Below are 13,074 nucleotides of genomic sequence, written 5' to 3'. Positions count from 1 at the left end.
TTCAGTTACTAATATATGCAAAATAAATAAATGAGTCAATGACCTAATTTTCTCTGGTGTATATTTTTCTGATACTATACTGTACACTAAAGAAAGTCCCTTATAAACAAATGTCTTATATCTTCATTCTAAGTACTGTGCTACAAATATGTACGTCACTTATTTACTGGGTTTCTAACTTAAATATAAAGAAAATATTTATACCTGTCAAAATAGCATTGGATGTAGTTACAATACCGCAGTTATTCACCCTAGCGATACATAAGCCTTTTGTTTTTTCCTTTAGGGGCTTCGTAGTCTCAGAGAGCGTTTGGACGAAGAAATTGACCTTTATACCCATTTAATTAAATTAAATGGTTGTCAGAGTCAAATTTTATCTGGAAAACGCCACCAATCAAAACTAAATGTATTGCTTACTGTGAATATATTGCTCCTAAACTTTGATTCACCCACAGACACACACAAAACGCCATGTATAGAGGCGTCCGTGTCGATTTTTCCATATCTAGGAATTCAAGACGCCGGCGTCACGCATGTATGACGTCACGCACGCGGTCCATCAGGAGCAGCAGCAGGAGCGTGTTTGCTGATGCTGCTTCCAGCTCTGAATTTCTTCGCCCTTCTGAAATTTAAAAAAAAAAAAAAAATCAAGCTCCTCGTTGCCGGACCGGGGAGTCTCTCCGTTCTCTTCGTCGTGGATTCGAGGTAGGCGACTGGGCTCACAATTACCGGTTTTGTAAAACACAATCCAGCGACTGGTTCAGTGGTTACGTTTATGTCAATTGTTTGCTAGCGTGTTATCACACGTAAAAATGATGGCAGATCTTCACGGCACCTCATGCCGCATTGCGAAAAGATGCCATGTCATAGCAAACAAATAAACGATTTTATAAACGTACTTGGCGTTTATTTTGAAGAATTAGCCTGTAGATTAAAATGAAATATTCTTGAGTTTCAGCGGGTTTACTACTTTTAAAGCAGCATCAGTCATGACCCATGCTTAGATGATTTAAGTGTATGACAAATACATTTAATTCCACGTACCTTCATTAGAGGAAATGGGAAGCGCTGTATAAATTAGAATTGAAACTAAAATCAGATTAAAAGTTTGCCAAAAAGCCAAAGTGGCTTTTCAGTTATGTTTGTTGGGATGTTTTTAAGCCCCAACTTTGAATGTACATGGCTAAATGCTCTAAAGACACTAAAAACATCACTTTTATTTTCACTTGTGGAAGCGGCACGTCATCACTATGCAGCTAGCTGTATTACACCTGTCAACACATCACCTGGTACATCACAGTTGGGTCAAAATCTAAACTCCTTGCTTCCAGACTTGCTTGCTTGCTTCACACCGTCACTGAATGACAACTACATCCATGCTGCATGCAGGCAAGGGAACCACAACATCGGCACAGACTTAATTAAAAATGTATAATTTCCATAATATGCCACCTTTAAAGTTTAAAGAGATATTAAGCAACAGTACTTCTGCTTCACAAAACTAACATTGAATAAACTTGCTTGATTACAAATCTTTTGGTCACTGACCTTTTGACCTTTATGTGTTTACATTTTTATCTGTAGGATGCCCTCCCTATCAGAACAGTTGCAGGAGGCACGCAGTCAGGCAGAAGTGTGTTTATACTCTGGTGGCAGGGTGATGGAAGTGCGGGCTGCTGTGTTGGATATGGCTAATCTTCCTTTGCCGCCATGCTCCAAATACCACTACGTTTCAGCAGAAACTATGGTGATAGAAAACAGCTTTGGCAGTAACAGAAAAGAGGTAAAATCACTTCTAAACATCTTTTGCATCAATGTCAAAATTTAGGACTGCGGTCCAAACCCGCCCCACCACATCATTTTATGTTACCCACAAAAGAAAATTCTCAGTATCAATTTCCATGATTCCTGATCAAATGTGTACCACAATTCAAAATTCTCAGACTATACTGTTGAAGCCAGAAGTCTAGATTTCACACATTTTATATATTCACAACATCTGAAATTAAATCAGACTAAACATCTCCTGTTTCTGGTCAATGACGATCCCCACAATTATTAAATTTTATTAAATGCCACAATGATGAGAGAGAATTTCTTCAAGGAAATTCTGGTCTACCTTCCGGCATCTCAGGATGGGGAAGCAGTCCACCGACAACACTGGGTATAGTGAAGATGGGGCGCCGCTGACCTCAAATTGGGACGTTGTGATACTGTGGGGAGAATACTTCAAAGACCTCAATTCCACCAACACGCCTTCCCATGAGGAAGCTGAGTCTGGGTTCTCTGAGGGGGGCTCTTCTATCTCTGGGGTTGAGGTCACCAGGGTGCTTGAAAAGTTATTCTGTGGCAAGTCCCCGGGAATGTATGAGATTCAGAGTTCCTAAAGGTACTGGATGTTGTGGGACTGTCCTGGTTGACACGCCCCTGCAACATCACATGGACATTGGGAACCGTGCCTTTAGTTTGGCAGACTGGGGTAGTGGTCCTCCATTTTAAGAAGGGGGACCAGAGGGTGCACTCCAACTACAGGGGGATCACACTCCTCAGCCTCCCTGGTAAGGTATATTCAGGGGTGCTGGAGAGGAGAGTCTATCTGAAAGTCGCATCCCAGATTCAGAAGGAGCAGTGTCGTTTTCATCCTTGCCGTGGAACATTGGTCCAGTTCTACACCCTTGGCAGGGTCCACGAGGGTGCATGGGAGTACATCCAAGCAGTCTACATGTGTTTTGCGGACTTGAAGAAACCGTTTGACTTTGTCCTTTGGGTAGTCCTGTAGAGACTCCTTTGGGAGTATGGGATACCGAAACCCCTGATATGGACTGTTAGGTCCCTGTACTTCCGGTAGTAAGTCGGACTCAATTCCGTTGAGAGTTGGACTCCATCAAGGCTGCCCTTTGTCACCGATTCTGTTCAGAACTTTTATGTAACAAATCTCGAGGAGCAGCCGAGGCGTAGAATGGGTCCAGTTTGTTGGGCTCAGTATTGCTGGGCTTTTTGCAGATGGTGTGGTTCTGTTGACTTCATTAAGCCGTGATCTCCAATTCTCACTGGAGCGGGTTGCAGCCGAGTGTGAAGCGGCTGGGATGTGAAACCATGGTCCTCTGTTGGAAAAGGGTGGTGTGCCCTCTCCAGGTCAGGATTGAGATCCTGCCCCAAGTAGAGGAGTTCAAGTATCTTGGGGTCTTGTTCACTAGAGAGGGAAGAATGGAGCGGGTAATTAACAGGCAGATCGGTCCAGTGTCTGGAGTGATGCGTACTTTGTATCAGTCTGTTGTGGTAAAGAGGGAGCAAAGTCTATTTCGTTACTGGTCGATCTCATCTACGGTCGCGAGCTGTGGGTCATGACCAAAAAAAAAACAAGATCTCGGATACAAGCGGCCGAAATGGGTTTCTTCCACAAGGTGTCCAGGCTCTCCTTTAGAGATATAGGGTCAGAAGCTCTGTCTTCCGGTGAGGAGCACAGAGTTGATTCACTCCCCCTCCGCATAGATAGGAGCCAGATAAGGTAGCTGGGACATTTGATCCGGATGCCTCCTGGACGCCACCCTGGTGAGGTTTTCCTGGCATGTCCTACCGGAAAGGGACCCTGGGGATGACCAGGATACGCTGGCGAGACTACATCTCTTGGTTAGCAGGTTTGTTGGTTGCCTTGCTTGCACATGCCTCCCCACACAAATTTTCCGACGGGATTGCTTTATGATGGCCACTTGAAAAAAGTAATAAAAAATTGTCAAAGAAATTCTCTCATTATTTTCGCGTTTAAAAAAATTAAATAATTTTGGTGATCCTTGCTGAGCAGAAACTGGAGATGTTTTGTCTGATCTGATTTCTGACAGTGACACAAAAAACAAAATGAAAATTAGGCACAGGATATGTAAACTTCTGATTTCAACTTTATAGCCAAAAACAATAATGTTGATATATTGCATTTTTTGCCACCAAATGCCATTTTACACTAACTTCAAGAATCGTTTGTGTTATCCTTGTTTCTGAATTCAAAACTAGTTTCTCTCAATTTTTTGCATATATTTTAATAATATGATTATAATAGTCCTTTGAAGGAAATTGCAGCCATTTCGGCAATGACAAAAATGAATTTGACACCCCTGATTTATTGGATCCATCCATCGATCCATTCCATCCAAGCCATTTCATCCGCGTTAAAGCTGCTCGGCTAATAACCTTACCTAATGCCTTACATCCACATATCCTTTGAATCGTCATATCCATTATATTTTCACACATCTAGCATTTGATTTGTGTAGCTTATGTGCTGACGTTTATTTGATAGCTTTAATCTAACTTGAACATAGATTAGGTCGAATGTAAACTGTGTATTCTTATGTGTTGACTTTGTATATTTGACTGCTTTTATCTGACTTTAACATAGACTAGGTAGTATGAGACTTGTGTGTCTTATGTGCTGACTGTTTATTTGATTGCTTGTTTTGACTATCTGGAGCCCAAAGGGGGGCACAATTCCTGTGCGTCCTGTAGGCCGGTCCCAAGTCTGGATAAATGCAGAGGGTTTCGGGAGGAAGGGCATCCAGCGTAACACTGTGCCAAACATACAGTGAAGAAAACAAGTATTTGAACACCCTGTTATATCGGAAGTTCTCCCACTTAGAAATAATGGAGGGGCCTGAAATTTTTTATCGCAGGTGCATGTCCACTGTGGGAGAGATAATCTAAAAAGAAAAATCCAGAAATCACAATGTATGATTTTTTTTTAACGATTTTTTGTGTGATACAGCTGCAAATAAGTATTTGAACACCTGTCTATAAGCTGGAATTCTAATCCTCAAGCACCTGTTAGTCCACCTTTTACAGTCCACCTCCACTACATTTATTATCTTGAATCAGATGCACCTGTGTGAGACACCAAAGACAAAATTGTACCACTCCACATGGCTGGAAAGGGCTACGGAGAAATTGCCAAGCAGTTTGGTGAAAAAAGGTCCACTGTTGGAGCAATCATTAGAAAATGGAAGAAGCTAAACATAATGGTCACTCTCAATCGGAGTGGAGCCCAATGCAAGATATCACCACGTGGGGTCTCGATGATCCTTAGAAAGGTGAGGAATCAGCCCAGGAGTACACGACAAGACTTGGTCAATGACCTGAAAAGAACCGGGACCACCGTTTCCAAGGTGACTGTTGGTAATACTCTAAGACGTCATGGTTTGAAATCATGCATGGTAAGGAAGGTTTCCCTGCTTAAACCAACACATGTCAAGGCCCGTCTTAAGTTTGCCAATGACCATTTGAATGATACAGAGGAGTCATGGGAGAAAGTTTTGTGGTCAGATGAGACCAAAATGGAACTTTTTAGTCATAATTACACTAACTGTGTTTGGAGGAAGATGAATGATGAGTTCCATCCCAAAACTCCATCCCTACTGTGAAGCACGGGGGTGTTTTTCTGCACATGGGACAGGGCGACTGCACTGTATTAAGGAGAATATGACCGCGGCCATGTATTGTGAGATTTTGGGGAACAACCTCATTCCCTCAGTCAGAGCATTGAAGATGGGTTTTGGCTGGGTCTTTCAACATGACAATGACCTGAAGCACACAGCCAGGAAAACCAAGGAGTGGGTCCGGAAAAAGCATATCAAGGTTCCGGCATGGCCTAGCCAGTGTCAAGATCTAACCCCAATAGAAAATCTTTGGAGTGATACTTTGTATTTCTCAGTGACAGCCCAGAAACCTGTCTGATCTAGAGAAGATCTGTGTGGAGGAGTGGGCCAAAATCCCTCCTGCAGTGTGTGCAAACCTGATGAACAACTACAGGAAACGTTTGACCTATGTAATTGCAAACAAAGGCTACTCTACCAAATGTTAACACTGGTTTTCTCAGGTGTTCAAATATTTATTTGCAGCTGTATCATTCAAATAAATTGTTAAGAAAAATCATACATTGTGTTTTCTGGATTATCTCTCTCACAGTGGACATGCACCTACGATGAAAATTTCAGACCCCTCCATGATATTTCTTAGTGAGAGAACTTGCAATATAACAGGCTGTTCAAAAATGTATTTTCTTCACTGTATATGAGCATTCATCAAACGACTTCCATAACAAGTAGGTCATGGCCTGGGCTAACTACGCCCACCCCCGGCACTGTTAATCTGCAAGGCGTAGGTACAAATTCAGATAGGGTAGGTCAAAGACAAAAAAGAGGAGGAAAGGGAATTAGTTGGCAAAAAAAAGAAGAGTCATGCACAGTCCGTACAACTGTGTGTAGGGGCTTTGAATATTGGGATTATTACAGGAAAAGCTCAGGAGTTAGTTGACATGATGAGGAGAAACGTTGATGTATTCTGCATCCAAGAGAGCAAGTGGCAAGGGAGTAAGGCTAGAAGCTTAGGAGCAGGATTTAAATTATTTTACCATGTAGTAGATGGGAAGAGAAATGGAGAGAGAGAGAGCGAGAGAGATGTGATTGGTGCAGATTTCAATTGACATGTTGTCGAAGGAAACAGGGCAATGAAGAAGTGATGGGTGAGTACGGCATTCAGCAAAGTAACTTTGAGGGTCAGTTGGTGGTGGAAAAAGGTTGGAATTAGCAGTGGTGAACACTTATTTACAGAAGAAACTGGAACATAGAGTGACCTACAAGAGCGGAGGAAGGAGAACGCTGGTGGATTATATTTTGTTCAGACGATGTAAACTGAAGGAGGTTACTGATTGTAAGGAAGAGGTGGGAGAGAGTGTAGCTCAACAGCATAGGATGATGGTGTGTAAGATGACTCTTGAAGTGGGTAGGAAGATTAAGAAGATGAAGGTAGAGCAGAGAATCAGGTAGTGGTAGTTGAGGAAGGAAGAATGTTGTGTGGCCTTTCGGAAAAAGGTGAGACAGGCTCTAGATGGACAGGAAGACCTCTCAGAAGACTGGAATACTACTGCCAAGGTACTCAGACAGGCAGGCAGGAGAGCACTTGGGGTACCTTATGGTAGGAAAGGGGAGAAGGAGACTTGGTCGTGAAACCCCAAAATACAGGAAATCATCCAAGGAAAGAGATTAGCGAAGAAGAAGTGGGACATGGAGAGGAATGATGAGAGGCGGAAGGAATACATTGAGACGCAACATAGGTCAAAGGTTCAGGTGGCGAAGGCTAAACAAGTGGCATATGTACATCAGGTTGGATACGGAAGAGGGAGAAAAAGATCTCTTCAGGTTGGCCAGACAGAGGGATAGAGATGGGAAGGATGTGCAGAAAGTAAAGGTGATTGAGGATAGCAATGGAAATATGTTGACTGGTGAAAGTAGTGTGATGGAAAGAGTACTTCGAGGAGTTAATGAATGAAGAGAATGGGAGAGAATGTAGGGTTAAAGAGGCAAGCGTGAATGACCAGGAAGTGGCAATGATTCGTAAGGACAGTGATGAAAGTCCTCCGGATTTCCCCGGAATTCCGGATTTTTAAGTTTTCACGAAAATTCCTCTGGAAAATTGCCTAAAATTAATCCTGATATTAGTTGACAACACTGAACAAACATGCGTTTGAGTTTGTTGTTTTGCTTTCACGAGCATAGCCATGTTGAGACACTAACACGAGTAACAGTAACGACGTCGCTTATTTTGTGTAGTCTTGACATTAATTTACGTGTTTACTTCAAATGCAGCCCGATGGGGGCAAATGCAGCCCTATGGGGGCAAAAACCAGTGCAATCTGTAGGCCGGTCCCAAGCCCGGATAAATGCAGAGGTTTACATCAGGAAGGGCATCCGGCGTAAAAACTGTGCCAAACAAAAATGAGCGTTCATCTAAAAAATCCCATACCGGATCGGTCGTGGCCCGGGTTAACAATGCCCGCCCCCGGCACTGCTAACATGCAGGGCGTCGGTGGAAATTCAACTTCTGTGGGTCGAAGACAAAGAAGAGGAGGAAACTGGATTCGTCTTAAGAAGAAAAAGAGGAATGCAAGGAGCTTACAACTGAGTGTAGGGACTTTGAATGTTGGGACTATGATAAGAAAAGCTCAGGAGTTGGTTGACATGATGATTAGGAGAAAGGTTGATATTCTGTGCATCCAAGAGAGCAGGTGGAAAGGTAGTAAGGCTAGAAGTTTAGGAGCAGGGTTTAAATTATTCTACCATGGAGTAGATGGGAAGAGAAATGGAGTAGGGGTTATTTTAAAGGAAGAGCTAGCTAAGAATGTCTTGGAGGTGAAAAGAGTATCAGATCGAGTGATGAGACTTTTGAAATTTGAAATTGAGCGTGTTATGTATAATGTGGTTAGTGGCTATGCCCCACAGGTAGGATGTGAACTAGAGTTGAAAGAGAAATTCTGGAATGAACTAGATGAAGTAGTTCTGAGCATCCCAGACAGCGAGAGAGTTGTGATTGATGCAGATTGTAATGGACATATTGGTAAAGGAAACAGGGGCAATGAAGAAGTGATGGGTAAGTACGGCATCCAGGAAAGGAACTTTGGGGGACAGATGGTGGTCGACTTTGCAAAAAGGATGGAGATGGCTGTAGTGAACACTTATTTCCAGAAGAGGGAGGAACGTATAGTGACCTACAAGAGTGGAGGTAGAAGCACGCAGGTGGATTATATTTTGTGCAGACGATGTAATCTGAAGGAGGTTACTGACTGTAAAGTAGTGGTAGGGGAGAGTGTAGCTCGACAGCATAGGATGGTAGTGTGTAGGGTGACTTTGGTGGTGGGTAGGAAGATTAAGAAGACAAAGGTAGAGCAGAGAACCATGTGGTGGAAGCTGAGAAAGGAAGAATATTGTGCGGCCTTTCGAAAAGAGGTAAGAGCAGAAGCTCCCGGAAGACTGGACAACGACAGCCAAGGTAATCAGAGAGACAGGCAGTAGAGTACTTGGTGTGTCTTTTAGTAGGAAAGGGGAGAAGGAGACTTGGTGGTGGAACCCCAAAATACAGGGAGTCATACAGGGAAAGAGATTAGCGAAGAAGTGGGATACTGAGAGGACTGAGGAGAGGCGAAAGGAGTACATCGAGATGCGACGTCGGGCAAAGGTAGAGTTGGCAAAGGCTAAACAAGAGGAATATGAAGACGTGTACACCAGGTTGGACACGAAAGAAGGAGAAAAGGATCTCTACAGGTTGGCCAGACAGAGGGATAGAGATGGGAAGGATGTGCAGCAGGTAAGAATGATTAAGGATAGAGATGGAAATGTGTTGACTGGTGCCAGTAGTGTGCTAAATCGATGGAAAGAATGCTTTGAGAAGTTGATGAATGAAGAAAATGAGAGAGAAGGAAGAGTAGAAGAGGCAAGTGTGAAGGACCAGGAAGTGGCAATGATTACTAAGGGGGAAGTCAGAAAGGCACGACAAAGGATGAAAAATGGAAAGGCAAGTTGGTCCTGATGACATACCGGTAGAGGTATGGAAGCAATTTGGAGAGATGCCTGTGGAGTTTTTGACCAATTTATTCAACAGAATACAAGCGGGCGAAAAGATGCCTGAAGAATGGAGGAAAAGTGTTCTAGTTCCCATTTTTAACAACAAAGGGGATGTTCAGAGCTGTGGGAACTATAGAGGAATAAAATTGATGAGCCACACAATGAAGTTATGGGAAAGAGTAGTGGAGGCTAGACTCAGGACAGAAGTAAGTATTTGCGAGGAACAGTATGGTTTCATGCCTAGAAAGAGTACCACAGATGCATTATTTGCCTTGAGGATGCTCGTGGAAAAGTACAGAGAAGGTCAGAAGGAGCTACATTGTGTCTTTGTAGATCTAGAGAAAGCCTATGACAGAGTACCAAGAGAGGAACTGTGGTACTACATGCGTAAGTCTGGTGTGGCAAAGAAGTATGTTAAAATAGTACAGGACATTAATGATGGCAGCAGAACAATGGTGAGGTGTGCCTTAGGTGTGACAGAGGAATTTAAGGTGGAGGTGGGACTGCATCAGGGATCAGCTCTGAGTCCCTTCCTGTTTGCAGTGGTAATGGATAGGCTGACAGATGAGGTTAGACTGGAATCCCCTTGGACCATGATGTTCGCAGATGATATTGTGATATGCAGTGAAAGCAGGGAGCATGCAGAGGAACAATTACAAAGATGGAGACATGCACTGGAAAGGAGAGGAATGAAGATTAGCCGAAGTAAAACAGAATATATGTGCGTGAATGAGAAAAGTGGAGGGGGAAGAGTGAGGCTACTGGGAGAAGAGATAGCGAGGGTGGACGACTTCAAATACTTGGGGTCAACAATACAGAGCAATGGTGAGTGTGGTAAGGAAGTGAAGAAACAGGTCCAAGAACGTTGGAACAGCTGGTGGAAGGTGTTTGGTGTGTTATGTGACAGAAGAGTCTCTGCTCGGACGAAGGGCAAAGTTTACAAAACAGTGGTGAGGCCGGCTATGATGTACGGATTAGAGACGGTGGCACTGAAGAAACAACAGGAAGCTGAACTGGAGCTGGCAGAAATGAAGGTGTTCAGGTTCTCGCTCGGAGTGACCAGGTTGGATAGGATTAGAAATGAGCTCATTATAGGGACAGCCAAAGCTGGATGTTTTGGAGACAAGATTCGAGAGAGCAGACTTCGATGGTTTGGACATGTTCAGAGGCGAGAGAGTGAGTATATTGGTGGTAGGGTGCTGAGGATGGATCTGCAAGGCAAAAGAGCGAGAGGAAGACCAAAGAGAAGGTTTATGGATGTGGTGAGGGAAGACATGAGGGCAGTTGGGGTTAGAGAGTAAGATGCAGGAGATGGCTAAGATGGCAAAAGATGACACGCTGTGGCGACCCCTAACGGGACAAGACGAAAGGAAAAGAAGAAGAAGACTTCATAAACGTGAAGTAAACAAGGCTGCTCCATAACAAGCAGTATTCACCCGGAAACAGGAAATGCAAGTTAACCGTACTGAGCATGTACGGAAGTACCGAAACCGCATGTTCAGAGCTGCTTCACGCGCTGCGAGCGCATTTACGTCGAAAGTCATCGACATCATGAACCAAGTCAAAGGAAATTCAGTTAAACCAGGGGTGCTCATTGCGTCGATTCCGAGGCAATGTGACGGCGTTAAAAAAAAAAAAAAAAAAAAAAAAAAAAAAGCCTCATCGCTTGATTCAGTTGTGGCCAATACGTTGAGCGCATGCACATAAAGGCAAGGCTCGCAAGCGAGGTTATACTGGAATCCCCTTGGACTATGATGTTCGCAGATGATATTGTGATCTGCAGTGAAAGCAGGGAGCAGGCAGAGAAACAACTAGAATGATGAAGACACACACTGGAAAGGAGAGGAATGACAATTACCCAAAGTAAAACACAATATATGTGCATGAATGTGAGGGGGGGGGAGTAGTGAAGCTCCAGGGATAAGAGATAGCGAGGGTGGATGAAATACTTGGGGTCAACAATACAGAGCAATGGAGTGTGGTAAAGAAGTGAAGAAAGAGGTCCAAGCGGGGTGGAACAGTTGGCGGAAGGTGTCTGGTTTTCCATGCGACAGAAGAGTCTCCGCTAGGATGAAGGGCAAAGTTTATAAAACAGTGGTGAGGCCGGCCATGATGTATGGATTAGAGATGGGGGCACTGAACAAAAAACAGCGAGCAGAACTGGAGGTAGCAGAAATGAAGATGTTGAGGTTCTCGCTCGGAGTGAGCAGGTTGGATAGGATTAGAAATGAGCTCATTAGAGGGACAGCCAAAGCTGGATGCTTTGGAGACAAGATTCGAGAGAGCAAACTTAAATGGTTTGGACATGTTCAGAAGCGAGAGAGTGAATATGTTGGTAGAAGGGTGCTGAGGATGGAGCTACCAGGCAAAAGAGCGTGAGAAAGACCAAAGAAAAGGATGATGGATGTTGTGAGGGTGGACATGAGCACTTTGGGTGTTAGAGAAGAAGATGCACGAGATAGGCTTAGATGGAAAAAGATGACACGCTGTGGTAAACCCGAACGGGACAAGCCGAAAGGAAAAAAAGAAGATTTATTGGATCCATTGTCATATGCTAAAACATTAATTCCTCATGTAATATGTTGTGATGTAATGGGAGTTCAAACCTCCTACAGTTATACTCACACAAAAACTGAGCTGAGCATTTTCCACTGCATGATGACTTTGAGGTTGAAGGAGTGAATAGTACAGTAATCCCTCTCTACATCGCGCTATACCTATTGTGGCTTCAGTGAGTTGCGCCTCCACTCCCCACAAAAAAAAAAAGCCAGATCAGCATACAATAAAGTCTTACGGGAAGACGCATTGATACGAGGCGAATGATTCGTCCCCTCGATCAATGAGAGAGCATGTGTGGATTTATCTTGTGGGCTGATTGGCTGTGCATAATCCCACCCAGCTACTTCCATTCCACCCTCTCCCTTGTCCTTCCTATCATCATCATTTATCACAGATTTTGCTTCCTTATTGAAAGTTATTGAAGCGGTTTTACAGATGTCCACTATATTTGTTATGTCTTTTGACTGAATAGGGAGTTAACTGTATCTTGGTTTGTGTTGCGTGATAGAGCTGCTCTCCCGTTGGCTATAGCCGGCATCTTTCTGCCATCCCATTGACTTGGAGGTACATCAATATTGCATGTCATCCTCTCTGCATCCCTTGCATCTTTCTACCATTAAAATAAGTCGGTCAGGACAGACAATTCCCAATGGATGCAAAGTTGTGAATAAGGACAAAGTTGTAGCTAAAGCGTCTGGTTAATGTTCCGATTTGACGCGTTGTCCACACACACACACACACACAAAAAAAACCCCAAAACATTGACCGGTTCCAATGCATTCTTTCAGCCGTCACCGGAGTTTCATGAACTGGGTTTGTCAGTGCAAGCCACACCGCTCCGAGATGTTTCCAGAGCCACCATACTACTAATTCAGAACCACACTTGAAGCGACATTCATGCAGTTTTACGAGGCTTGGGCTCTTGATCTGCTCCGACTTCTACGACTTCACTCTCACAGTCCTTGTGATTGGTCACCTCCCGCACCAACACTGCCATTTGCCTAACTTTGGCGGACCACAACTCACTGTTCTTTTGGGACACATTGCAATCGTATCAGTGGACCTACTGAGTATGATAACATCAGGGTGGAGCTGGCTGTGGACCAACACCTGGTGATCCATAAAATCAATG

At 43.8% G+C, this 13,074-nt stretch overlaps 1 protein-coding gene across 2 annotated transcripts in view; it reads left to right on the top strand.

Annotated features, from left to right (window-relative positions):
- Positions 1-548: 548 nt before the first annotated feature.
- The window catches only part of rnf31 (ring finger protein 31), a 157,401-nt gene continuing 144,875 nt past the window's right edge, over positions 549-13,074 (top strand). For both annotated transcript variants that reach the window (XM_061840165.1, XM_061840164.1), the window contains exons 1-2: positions 549-705; positions 1,585-1,783. In XM_061840165.1, coding sequence (XP_061696149.1) covers positions 590-705; positions 1,585-1,783 — 315 coding nt within the window. In that variant the 5' untranslated portion in view covers positions 549-589. The remainder of the gene's footprint in view (positions 706-1,584; positions 1,784-13,074) is intronic.

Source organism: Syngnathoides biaculeatus, chromosome 13 (assembly GCF_019802595.1).
Source record: "Syngnathoides biaculeatus isolate LvHL_M chromosome 13, ASM1980259v1, whole genome shotgun sequence".
NCBI classification, from domain to species: Eukaryota; Metazoa; Chordata; class Actinopteri; order Syngnathiformes; family Syngnathidae; genus Syngnathoides; species Syngnathoides biaculeatus.
Note: the sequence above shows the minus strand (reverse complement) of the source record. Positions and strands in the feature narration are given on the sequence as shown.